The sequence below is a fragment of the Mycetomoellerius zeteki genome, unplaced genomic scaffold (assembly GCF_001594055.1).
Source record: "Mycetomoellerius zeteki isolate Tzet28-1 unplaced genomic scaffold, Tzet1.0 scaffold174, whole genome shotgun sequence".
Lineage (NCBI taxonomy): Eukaryota > Metazoa > Arthropoda > Insecta > Hymenoptera > Formicidae > Mycetomoellerius > Mycetomoellerius zeteki.
Window position 1 is genome coordinate 3,898,312 of NW_017256696.1, and position 11,550 is coordinate 3,909,861.

An 11,550-nucleotide genomic window follows, 5' to 3' on the forward strand; every position below is an offset into this window, starting at 1 on the left:
TTATAACTAGTATACATTTTTTGTATTTAAAGATGTATTACAAGTACTTTTTAACAAAATGACAAAAATTACAGATTTTTCTATATTAAGTATATTTGAAAATAATACAAAAGTCTAGTGATGATTTAGGATTTGGATAAAAAATTATTTCAATATAAGAAGTAAATATGTTTTTAAAAAGTAATTAATATAAAATAACATTTTTTTTATTTACGCTATAAAATTATATTATTAATATACAAATATAAATATTGACTAATAACGTCGCCTGACATCATCGAGGATACATGTTCTCTCCAATAGTATCATGGCTTACTTATTATATATAACTTAATTAAATTTGCGTTTTCTCGGCGTCTGACTTACATCATTACGACAAATCAAGATTGTAGAACTTTGAAAAATGAGATGAGATGGCCTTTATGATGTTTTTACATATGGACCACATATAGCAAACACTAAATAACCGGCGTTTTTATTGGACATTACAATGTGACCGAATATTCTGATAATTTATGTATTGCTTGTTGTTTACATTGAAAATGACTCGATCGGTGTCGAAACGTTAGTAGTCTATATGAAAGATTATTAAATATTCTTTATTTTGTAACTGGCTCGTAACCCTATTTTTATTTATTGATAAATATTGACCTTAATGAATTTTTTTATATGTATTTTTTGTACAGAAAATATAAGTTTCCAATTCCAATCACTTTTTGCACAAATATATACTTGATACATCTGATCGTTAATAAAATAGATATACGTTTGAAATTTGGTGAAAACAAATTTTGAAAGGGAATTAATTGTAATGTGGCAATAAAAAATAAATCTGTTTTTTTTTAAAGAAAAAAAAGCGGAATCGTAAAAAGCAATTATACCCCTGGTGGGACTCGAACCCACAATCCCCGGTTTAGGAGACCGATGCCTTATCCATTAGGCCACAGGGGCTATTGACGTTCACTTCTTTCTACAAGAGTACATATCGTCAACATTCTGTTTTCATGGAAAACAATAAATTCAGAGAGAAGAAGATATGTGCGTGTTATTTAGAGATCGAGTCATATGAGAAATAGAGAGACAACGAATTTTTCTCTTCGTTATTACATATGTTCGTTGACGAAAAGAATAATATACAAAGGAATAGAACTAAATCGACCAATCGCAATCGAGATTCTTCAAGACATGTGCGTTCCATGTTCCATATTCCAATTCATTATGTTCCAGTTAAAATCTCTTTTTATTAATATCAATTTTCAAGCTCGAAATTGCTAAGCAATATAATAAGTAATAGAGAGATCAGAAACGAAGCAAGAAATAAAAACTAGTTTATTAAACTTCAAAATTAATGGAGGATTAAAAAAAAAACTAATTTTTTAATGATAATCAATATAAAAACGTTTCGACTTTTTTTTATTTACATAATAGAAGGTAATTATGCCGATGAGGGGAGCCAGCCGGCTGAAATAATTGCTAACTTTAATTGTAAATAACTTTTTAACGAATGACGAGCGACGGCTAAAACTTGTTGGAGGTCACTCAGGGTCATGACCTTGACAACATATGTCAAGGTCAAGGTCATCGGGGCTGGCTCCCCTCATCGGTATAATTACCGACCAAACAAACATGTTCCAGGTTTCACTGTTCCAATTGATAGCTGCAGTTGATTTTCCAACGCATTGGCGAATGGTCTTTCGCCCTTTAACTTCCGTTTAAAGATTATCATCGCTTGTTGTTGTTCAGTAGAGATTTATTTTCGAATGAACTGTGGTGATTAAGTGGCGCAATTTATATAGCACGAGCAATTTTACATTTTTCTTGTACGCAGTACAACGTGCGTATGATAAGGTTAGGTTGGTTCTAAAACGATGAATATGATCTGTACGCGCGCTACTGGATTGCTTTCCAGATACCTATATCGCGGGGCTCAGCGTTGTTTAAGTAGCGGTAATTATACGATTGTTGTATAAATCATTAAGAAATGCCTGCTTGAAAGATGAAACCTGACTTACCCAGATAGATGTGTTTCAGCAAAATCATACAAATCTGTGATCGCTTATGATGCTAGCAACTTGCCATAGATTTGTCTTCAACGATTTCGATATTGTAGCAGCATGCAGACAACAATGTATATATGTATTACCAGTAGTTTAACAGCAAGATAGCTGTCAATGTTATCTTGCGTTGTCGACAATAGGCCTGTTCTTTTTGGCTAAACTTTTGCACTAGTTCATCTTTCTTCTTCTTTTCTCCTAAAGAGAAAAGGAAGAAAGATGAAGTGGTGCAAAAGTTCAGCCAAAAAGAACAGGCCTAATATGACAGCATTATATGATGCTGCATATTATTATAGCAACATGATGGTGATAGTACGAATTTTGACGATTTTGAAGTTGCTGGCAAGTTGCTACTCAATGTTATCATATCGTGAAGGCATCAAGTTGCCAACAAATGAGGATTCAGTTGCTGCAATTCTGATAGCAACACATACTTAGCAATGCATACTTAGCAAGCAACATGCCAGCAACAAGACAGACACGTTGCTATCTGGGTATTTTACATATCTATCAGCTTTATCTTAAAACTTTTTTAACGATAATCAATATAAGAGGAGAGAGAGAGAACGTTTCAACTTTTTTTATTTACATAATAGAATTTTCCTAGAATTTTCTTTTTTGCTTTCATCAAATTTCAAACATATATTTATTTCATTTTAAGTACAGACCAAACAAACATGTTCCAGGTTTCATTTCTTTATCTGGTTTTTCATATTGGTTAACTTGTGGGATTGATAAAGAGTAAATTAAAGAGAGATTAAAATTATTCTACATTGGTGGAAATGAGCCTTATTGTTCGATGAAACTCTGATTAATTTGTTAAACAGTATTTATAATATTTTATTAATATACAATATATATATATATGGAATTAATTCTTAATAATTAAAATATTGAATGTCGAATCTAAGTTGTTTGTATTTTGATCAATGCCAGAGTGAAATTTTCACTTACCAGTTTAGTTGAAGTTACTCTGACTATTCTATTTTGTGTAGACCATGCGATTTGGACACCGACAAAAACACAAAACAAAATTACAAATGAGAATCACATTGTCTGGCTTGATATGGAGGTGCGCAAATTATATCTAACAGCGCAAAAAAAGAAGAAAAAAAACTTTAAAGTTGAAACTGGATTTTTCAGATGACAGGACTAGAGGTGGAAACATGTCATATCATGGAAGTTGCATGCTTCACAACTGATGAACAGTTAGAACTTGCAAGTGATTACTTAAACATCATTATACATCAATCGGATAACGTTTTAGAGAATATGTCTGATTGGTGTAAAGTACAACACAAAAAGGTAAGTTTTTTTTTTCTTGAAAAATCTCTTGTTTTTTTGTATAGTAATATGATTATTAATTGTTATTAAAATTAATTTTAGAGCGGGTTAATCGATGAATGTCGATTGAGTAAGACTACATTGGAGGAAGCGCAACAAAGGACATTGAATTTTTTGGAGAATCATGTTCCGAAAGGAATTTGCCCCTTGGCTGGAAACTCAGTTTATATGGATCGCTTATTCCTGAAGAAATATATGCCGTTGGTCGACAATTACTTGCACTACAGGATTATCGATATTAGTACAATTAAAGATTTGGCTAGGTAAATTTAGATAATCGAAATCAGCGCGCAGACTATAAAAGCTAAAAAATATATTTGCAAATTTGTGTATAAGAACATTATCAAGATCTGATTTGAAAAAAGGAAACTGTCTTCTATTTGATTTATTCTTACTGGTCTAAATTTTCCACTATAAGTTTAAATAAATCATAATTTGCATATTAATATACATTTTTTTTTGTAAAATTGAAAACAGGATATATATATATATTTTTTAAATACAAATTTTTCTGTTTAGGAGATGGCAACCAAGTATAAGTAAAGCAGCTCCAAAAAAGCAACACTGTCACAGGGCCGAGCACGACATAAAAGATAGTCTAAATGAGCTTCGTTATTATAGGAAAAATTTATTTGTATCATAAATTTAAAATAAAAATGGATTGTTAATTTTCTCATCATTGTCACAATTATAAACAATTTGCATTTAACGACTACTTGTACATCAAGTCGCGATATGCGAAGAAACAAATACAAAAAAAGAAATTTTTTCATTTCTTTGCAATTTTTGAGAAAATACTATGAAAAGAACATGTGTGTGAATTTATCAGAATATCTTTTTAGAGAAAAAAATACCTCAACCAGAAAAACAGACTCATAGACTACGCATCTCTCTCAGTGTATATATTTTATAATTTCAGTATTATATGTACATACACAGATATATGTAGTATATATTAATTATTTTAATTTGAACCATGTAATAAATAAATTTTAAATATGAATCAGTCAACAAAATTTTAAATTATAATTAAATAAATTTTAAGTAATGTAACTAAATAATCATTTAAAGTGATACACATAAATACGTGTATTATCCCAAAAACTAACAGAAAGATTCGTATCGGATTTTAGATAGATCATCTAAATCTCGTGGAAAAAAGGTATCTCGACCAGACAAACACACAGACACGCCGTCAGTGTATGTGTGTATATACCTTTCTCTCTCTCTCTCTCTCGGTTGTAGATCCATGTAGGTCAGTGCGGTGTTGATCAGCGTGGATGCATTGGGGTGCGGCGCAGGGCGCGCGAACGTCAGTCGACGTCGGTGACTGTTCGGGGGACTGACTGACTGGAGTCGCGATCGGGAGTGATCGAGAATGCTCGCAGCTGGCTGTCGTACGAGAGAGCGAAAGGGTGATGGCGAGTAGCGATGGTAGTGCTGGGTGACGGTGTTGACGACCGCCGCGGATTTTTTTTTACGAATGGCTCTGTCCGAGGTGCATAATCTGGCCGCGATTATCGGCGGTAATGCTTTCGCCGTTGGCAATAAGGTGAGGAGACGTTTTCTCTCTCTCTTAACACGTACACCTACATGAAAAATCGGGGGGGGGGAGGGATTTTTCCTCGCTAGCAGTTATACTTCGCCGACGGTTCTTTTCAGTCTAGTTGCACCGCGTTTACACTCTCTACACTCGTAATGACATAAGCATGTATACTTGGGCGTCGCGGAGGGAAGAGGAAGAGAAGAGGTTGCATCGAAATTGCGGATAGAAAGAACGGACCCGTCGTTGCCGCAAGCCCGACAAGGAAGGCGAAAGGGTGCGATCCGCGTTTGTTTGTACCCGTACATTACCGTTAATAATAACCGGAAACTACGAGAGAGAACGCCTGCGCGGGGGGGGGGGAGAGGGTGAGGATCCGTCTCGCTCGCGTATCTTATTTCCGCGGGTGGTGCAAATGGTGACGATATTCGCCCGCGTCTGTCCTCGCTCTGCCGATCACCGAAGATACTCTCGCGCGTATTATTGGATCTGCCCTCGGTGTGCTCGTCGGTGCCTGTCCCGTCGTGTGCCTGTCCGTCGTGTGTCTGTGTGTGCCTGCGCGCGCGCGTATGTATGTGTGCGTTTTTGCGCGCCTGTGCGCGGCCCCGATCGTGACAGCGATAGCCTCGACGTCGCTCTCCCGCCTTCGATTCGTTATTAAGATTCCATCGTCATCGCGGCTCGCCGCGACGTAGTCGCGTAACATTCCCGAGCCGCCCTCGAGTCGCGCCGTTCGAAAACAATCGATAGATTCTCTTTCTCTCTTTCTCCGCCGCCGCGCGAGACTCGTCCCCGCTGGCCTCTCGAGAACGTGTGTGTGTGTGTGTGTGTGTGTGTGTGTGTGTGTATGTGTGTATATGTATGTGTACGTGTGTGTGTGAATCGAGTACGGTTGGGCAAAGGGCAGCGCGAGATCTCCCCGCGAGAGTCACGGTCGCCCCGTTTAATCGTCCCGCACGTCGTCATCGCGGCGCGTGCCTCGAATATGAGATCTCACGACGATGACTTGCTTTCCGTAGAATAACGAGACCGAGCGCGGTGCCAATATGCTGGAAGTACCACGGAAGGTTTACTCTAGGGACGTGCACGGCGTGGAGTACAATCATTGGAGCTATGACTTAACGGGTTGTGGCACGAAAAGAAACGTAAGTGATAGGTTCTTCTTATTGCTGGGCTGCAATAGAATTTTTTTTTTGCTTTCGCTAAATATTGAGTATATATCTGTTTCGCATTAGGCTTGTTTTTAGCTGAACCTCTTGCACAGTCTATCTCTTCTTTTTCTTTTCATGTTGAGGAAAAAAAGAAAGATGAACTGTGCAAGAAGTTCATCTGAAAAGGGTAGAATGTATACTAGTTTAATTATAAAATACAGACCTAAGATGTTAGATTAATTTTTTATTCCTATACTAGAAGTTCTCGCTTTCATCAAATTTCAAATGTAAAGTACACATTTAAAATTTAATGAAAGCAAGAAGGGAGATTCTAGTACAGTCTCTATATATAGTGCAAGAATAAAGAACAAAACTTTCGAGTAGTATATACCAGTTTAATTTTAAAATACAGTCCTAATATCTTAGGTTCGTTTTTATTTCTGCACTAAAAGTTTTCTTCTTGCTTTTATTAAATTTCAAAGATATATCTATGTATTTTACTCTTCTATTTTTATAACTGGACCAGTATATACTTAAAGTGAAATAGATATTTTAAATTTGATGAAAGTAAAAAAAGAAAATTTTAATGAAAAAGTAAAAATCAAATCTTTTAAGTACAAAAAGTATATAGTTAAGTTATAAAAAATAGACCTAAGATTTTGTGTGCAATTACACCCATCGCACAGTAACGTATACAACCAGGTTTATTTTTTATTATTGCACTAAACTGTCTTAGAAGTTTCTTTCTAGCTATCATCAAACTTCAAGCACGTACCTATTTCACTTCAAGTACAAAAAGTGTTTACTATGGATGCTTCTCAGTAAGGATCGCAGATGACACAGGGTATCATAAAATAACTCACTGTTGGTGCTTTCCATTTAGTAACACAAGTTAACATCATCCTATTTTTATTGATATCTATGTAACAAAGACAGAACACACTTGTGTCAACTTGTATCATCAAATGGAAAGCACCAACAGTGAGTCACTTTATCTCTGTGCTAATATTAGCAAATAACAAGGATGTAATAATTCACTCTGTTATACTGTATCATCTATGTCTCTTGCCGGAAAACACCTTGGTTTAACTGTAAAAACAGACCTAACATCTAACGGATTATTAATATCATGCATTCAATTGCGGTTTGTTTAGATGAATATCGAAGACGAGGATAGTCAAGACTTAAACAATCCCATGGTCAACGACTTGGTATCAAAGATTCTCGATGAAGATTCTATTACCATTGACACCTGTCACAATAATTACAACAGCGGAAGTACTCATTATCAGACGGACTACGCCAATTCTTGCTCCAATCAGGTCGCTGACGGTTTGGACTACCTGACTGATGTCGATCACTTGGTCACTCGTTATCCGCTGTCCAGCAAATTACACAACATTCACAACAACGTCAAGAGCGAGTACCGTCATTCCAACAATCTCTGCAACGACCTGAAAACACTGAATCTCAGTACCTGCGTGCGACAGTCCGTGGAGCAGAGCAATGCGTGCAGCAACGATATCATGCCGAGCGCATATTCGTCTGACCCACGATCGGTGCACGTTGTACACTCCAACGACGGTGGCATGTACACGAGTGGGAGCAGCATGCCGTTGTGCAATGATCTGTTAACGACTACGAGTGGAGTAAATTACAGTAAACAGTCGAGCAACTGGACGGAACCCCTCCAGTTGACTCCATCGATGGGATGCCGAGCTGAACTGACCGGGAACTACTCACGAATCTCAAATTGCGCTAAACCGGATCTTAATTTTAACGTCACCGCGTTAACCCTGGCTCTAGATTCACCGAACTCGGTTCCCATCAGCGAGTACGAGTATCACAACAGCGTGAGGCAGAACGCATCATCGAATTCTTACAGTAATTCTATGGTCAACATGCACGACATGTACGGCGTTACCGGTAACCCTAGTCAGGGTCCCGGCTACAGGCCCAACTCAGCGATGACCGATCTGAGCGTTGATTCCGGCTTCTTGTCGAACTCACCGTTACAACATTTCTCACCCGCCGATACGGCTTTGCACACCTGTTTCGGAAGTGGTATGCAACGCAACGGCATCGGCGACTTCAAGGATGTTCATGATACCGCTAGATTAAATATGACGAGTATCAACATACCTAACGAGCAGATTCAGTTCTTGCAGCAGTCGCAAGCACGTAGCTACAAACTGGATCAAGCAGTGGACCAAGATTACAAAAACTTAATCGATTATTATCCTCCCGGTACAAACAGCTTCGTCACATCCTCGGCGAGTAACTTAGACACGAACGAGAACGTTTGTTTCCCTAGTGACTGTAGAATCGATAATAGCCTGTTAAAGATGATCAATCCAAAATCAAAGTCCATTGAAACCAAGACGTATTCACCCATAGGTTTTCCAAAAAATCTGAGTTCGCGCAACTTGTATCAGCCTATTGCTAAATACGGCTGTCACAATTATCAACAGTACACTGCCAACAGTGGCGACACTTTGAAGATAATGCAGCAAAATTCCACGTTTTATCACAACGATTTAAAGCAGCCTAAAGTCAACGCGTACAAATTGGACGGATTTGACTTGACTAAAGAGATCGCGTACCCCTCAGGAAGTCACTTGACCGACCGTGTCACTGGATCCACCCTGGACAAGGATGCCTTTAATCATATTTTGAAACAACGACACCATATATCGAAAATGCAGAGCATTCCAGCTGGGATTCCGCCTCCTGATATCATTTTTAACTCGGGGATGATGTCGAGCACAAATACCGTGAGATCGGGAGCGTTTCCATCGGTGATGCCAGTTCCTGTTCCTGTACCGGTTCATCCTGTGCCACGACTGTTCTCCGCTCTTTACGGGGGAAACTTGAGCTTTAGAAATGGCAGCGGTGCGGCCAGGAAGACAGGACCCTCAAGTATATTGCATTTTAATCTTGAACAAACATACGAACAATTCAAGCAGTTGGAAAAGGAGCGTAAGAAATGCGAAGCTGGATTGGCCGCACATTTCCCAGGGAAACGAGTAACCAGCGCGAATAACATACCCATCCCACGTCTTCAGGGAAATCCGTCGAGGGTGGATCGTTTAATAATCGATTACTTGAGGGAACACGCTCGTGTCATTACCTTAATAGCAAAGGTGAATAGATAATGTCGTATATGTGAGGACCTTTTTTTCCTGTAAATAGTAAAATAATTATTTATAATTTTTTTCTTTATATGTTATGCAACATATAAAATATATTTTTATTTATTTATTTAATCCTTGCCTTTTTCAGCTCAGGATGAACTTCTAGTTCACATTTTCTCTATATTTACATTTCAGTTTTGCCTTCCTACTTAGCATCTTATTTCTTTGTACTTTCGTTTTTCCTTATCTAAAGTTTCTATACATAATATATAATTTATTAAATATGTACTAAACTTTGTGAAATAGATGGAACGCTTACGCGGGACCACGATGAATCAACGCGTGCACAAAGCCATGGAATATTGGCTGGAAGCTATCAAATACGTTCAAGAGTGCCGCAAGCAAGAGATCACAAATGCTATCAAACGTCAGAAAGAGAATCCACATTGCATTTTAGCGTATGACGACAATGGTGAGTGTTACAGTTGACCAAAGACTCTTAATAAATATTTTTAGAAAAAATGCGTTACCACTCGTATTGATGATTAATCTGTGAAAGTGGACTGCTCTCGAGCGATTAATTTATCTTTTGAACAAATCCTCGAGAAATCTATCGATCTTTATCTTTATTGCGAAGTGATAAAAAAGTAAATAATAAAACAATTTTAAGAGTTTTCTAAGCGTCCACAGATTTAAATTTTGGAGCTAACTCCTTAAAACTTGGAATTACAGTTACAATTTCAAAATTTTTTAAAAATCTGCTTTAAAAGTAACAATATTATTTCTTAATATATTTATAACTCTTCAGGGAAGAAAGCAATTCTGTACACTGAAAGAAAAGTGTTTGATATTTATGATTATAATTACATGTCATCATAATCCCAAAAATTTCTCTTAGTATAAAATCTTTTTATTTAATTTGAAATAAAGTAGAACAAAAATCATTTTAAAAATCATCTCACAATCAATTGTTAAAAATCACCTAATTTGAGTACGCAGTAATAAAATATTTGATTTTGCATATTTAATATCCTATATCGGAACTTATAATATTTTTAATATTATATGTGTGCGTGTGTGTAGATATTCTGACTTTGGCTGGAAGCGTTCACGAATTGACGAAGGCATCGCGTTACGCGCGGACCGGTATGTATAACGCTCTTCAAGCCACACTACTTTATGACTTGGACATAGAGAAGAAAGTCGTCGCGACTTCTAAGGATCCAGTCTTAGAGGCAAAAATCGATGGCGAAAGACAAACGAAAGACGGAACCAACGATTACACAAGCAATACCTAGCAAACTTGCGCTGAATCCACTTGGTATCGCTCATCTTAAAGTACGAGAGAGTCCAGCAGCTTTTTACTTACGTACTACGTATTACGTTTTTGAAAAGCTTTTGCTGGTGTTTACGATTAATTTTACTGTTGAAACAAAATGCCGCCCATTAAATTCAAAACTTTCACTCGCGATTCACACGAGGTAAATACACACGAATGAACTAAAAGCGTTGAAACAGACATTTGGAAACGCGTGCGACTTTTTACAGGTTATTAATAACTCCATAGTTTTCTACCATACGTATTTTAATGCTTACGACAGTGTGTAATCGACTTAGCTTTTCGAGAACACCGATTTAGATACGAGAGAGTTTCGCTGAACTGCCTATCCTTTATCGGTTTATCTCTGTCGCGTGTCAAACAAAACAAAAATATATATATATCGCTTTTTCCTCGACGCCAAATGGAAATAAACCGAGAGCAGTGTCGATCGTGTTTGAACCGGTGAGCAGCTGCTAGCTTTGAAATCGTTGACGACTCGTAACTCGCAACAAGAACGAGATTGCTCAGATGTATTACATCCTTTAGAGATATGATAGAAGAAGTCGTTCTTTGTACAATTACTCGTTTATATATACGTATCCTAAGTTAAACGAGATATAGATAGGCAGAGAACGCCGATGTACTCGTTCAAAAATGTTCGGCAGTAACTCGTTAGATTAGCTCAATGTGGCCTTCCTTGAATGTGACCCATAATGTGGTAGTAGATGTTCCAGGATTTGAATATTTCTCGCGAAGTGTAAGTGCGATATTTAATCGCATGCAACACGAGCTTATATATATGTGGCTTTTATATATATTACGTATATAAAAGCTTCAATATATATATGTATATTAAAATGTTGTTTACATAGTACTAATGTCAGACTTTTCACTACTGATATCGCTCCGGATGTATTCTCACTTTACGAATACAAAAAAAAAAGAAAGATACATATATACGACACGCATATACGCGAAGTAATCGTCTACATTACATTTCCAC

General features: G+C 37.1%; 2 protein-coding genes and 1 non-coding gene across 3 annotated transcripts; 2 read left to right on the forward strand and 1 right to left on the reverse strand.

The window, feature by feature from the left end:
* Window positions 1–878: 878 nt before the first annotated feature.
* TRNAR-CCU (transfer RNA arginine (anticodon CCU)) lies at window positions 879–951 on the reverse strand. Its single transcript has one exon. It is a non-coding gene; the product is annotated as a tRNA-Arg (tRNA).
* Window positions 952–1,640: 689 nt separating this feature from the next.
* Window positions 1,641–4,041, forward strand: LOC108721531 (probable oligoribonuclease). The gene is made up of 5 exons (XM_018446121.1): window positions 1,641–1,947; window positions 3,050–3,126; window positions 3,198–3,359; window positions 3,441–3,661; window positions 3,918–4,041. The coding sequence occupies exons 1-5, from the start codon at window positions 1,869–1,871 to the stop codon at window positions 4,039–4,041; spliced, it is 663 nt and encodes a 220-aa protein (XP_018301623.1). The 5' UTR covers window positions 1,641–1,868.
* A 1,066-nt stretch (window positions 4,042–5,107) lies between these two features.
* LOC108721529 (uncharacterized) lies at window positions 5,108–11,347 on the forward strand. The gene is made up of 5 exons (XM_018446116.1): window positions 5,108–5,218; window positions 5,961–6,086; window positions 7,247–9,235; window positions 9,533–9,698; window positions 10,310–11,347. The coding sequence occupies exons 2-5, from the start codon at window positions 5,988–5,990 to the stop codon at window positions 10,522–10,524; spliced, it is 2,469 nt and encodes an 822-aa protein (XP_018301618.1). The 5' UTR covers window positions 5,108–5,218; window positions 5,961–5,987; the 3' UTR covers window positions 10,525–11,347.
* Window positions 11,348–11,550: the final 203 nt, after the last annotated feature.

What these genes read in the sequence shown, in the direction of transcription:
- LOC108721529 (XM_018446116.1), top strand. Translation starts at nt 5,988, where the DNA reads ATGCTGGAAGTACCACGGAAGGTTTACTCTAGGGACGTGCACGGCGTG. An exon ending in GTTGTGGCACGAAAAGAAAC is followed by an intron (nt 6,087 to 7,246) that starts GTAAGTGATAGG and finishes CGGTTTGTTTAG; the next exon opens with ATGAATATCGAAGACGAGGA. An exon ending in TCATTACCTTAATAGCAAAG is followed by an intron (nt 9,236 to 9,532) that starts GTGAATAGATAA and finishes TTTGTGAAATAG; the next exon opens with ATGGAACGCTTACGCGGGAC.
- LOC108721531 (XM_018446121.1), top strand. Translation starts at nt 1,869, where the DNA reads ATGAATATGATCTGTACGCGCGCTACTGGATTGCTTTCCAGATACCTA. An exon ending in TCAGCGTTGTTTAAGTAGCG is followed by an intron (nt 1,948 to 3,049) that starts GTAATTATACGA and finishes TATTTTGTGTAG; the next exon opens with ACCATGCGATTTGGACACCG. An exon ending in GTAAAGTACAACACAAAAAG is followed by an intron (nt 3,360 to 3,440) that starts GTAAGTTTTTTT and finishes AATTAATTTTAG; the next exon opens with AGCGGGTTAATCGATGAATG.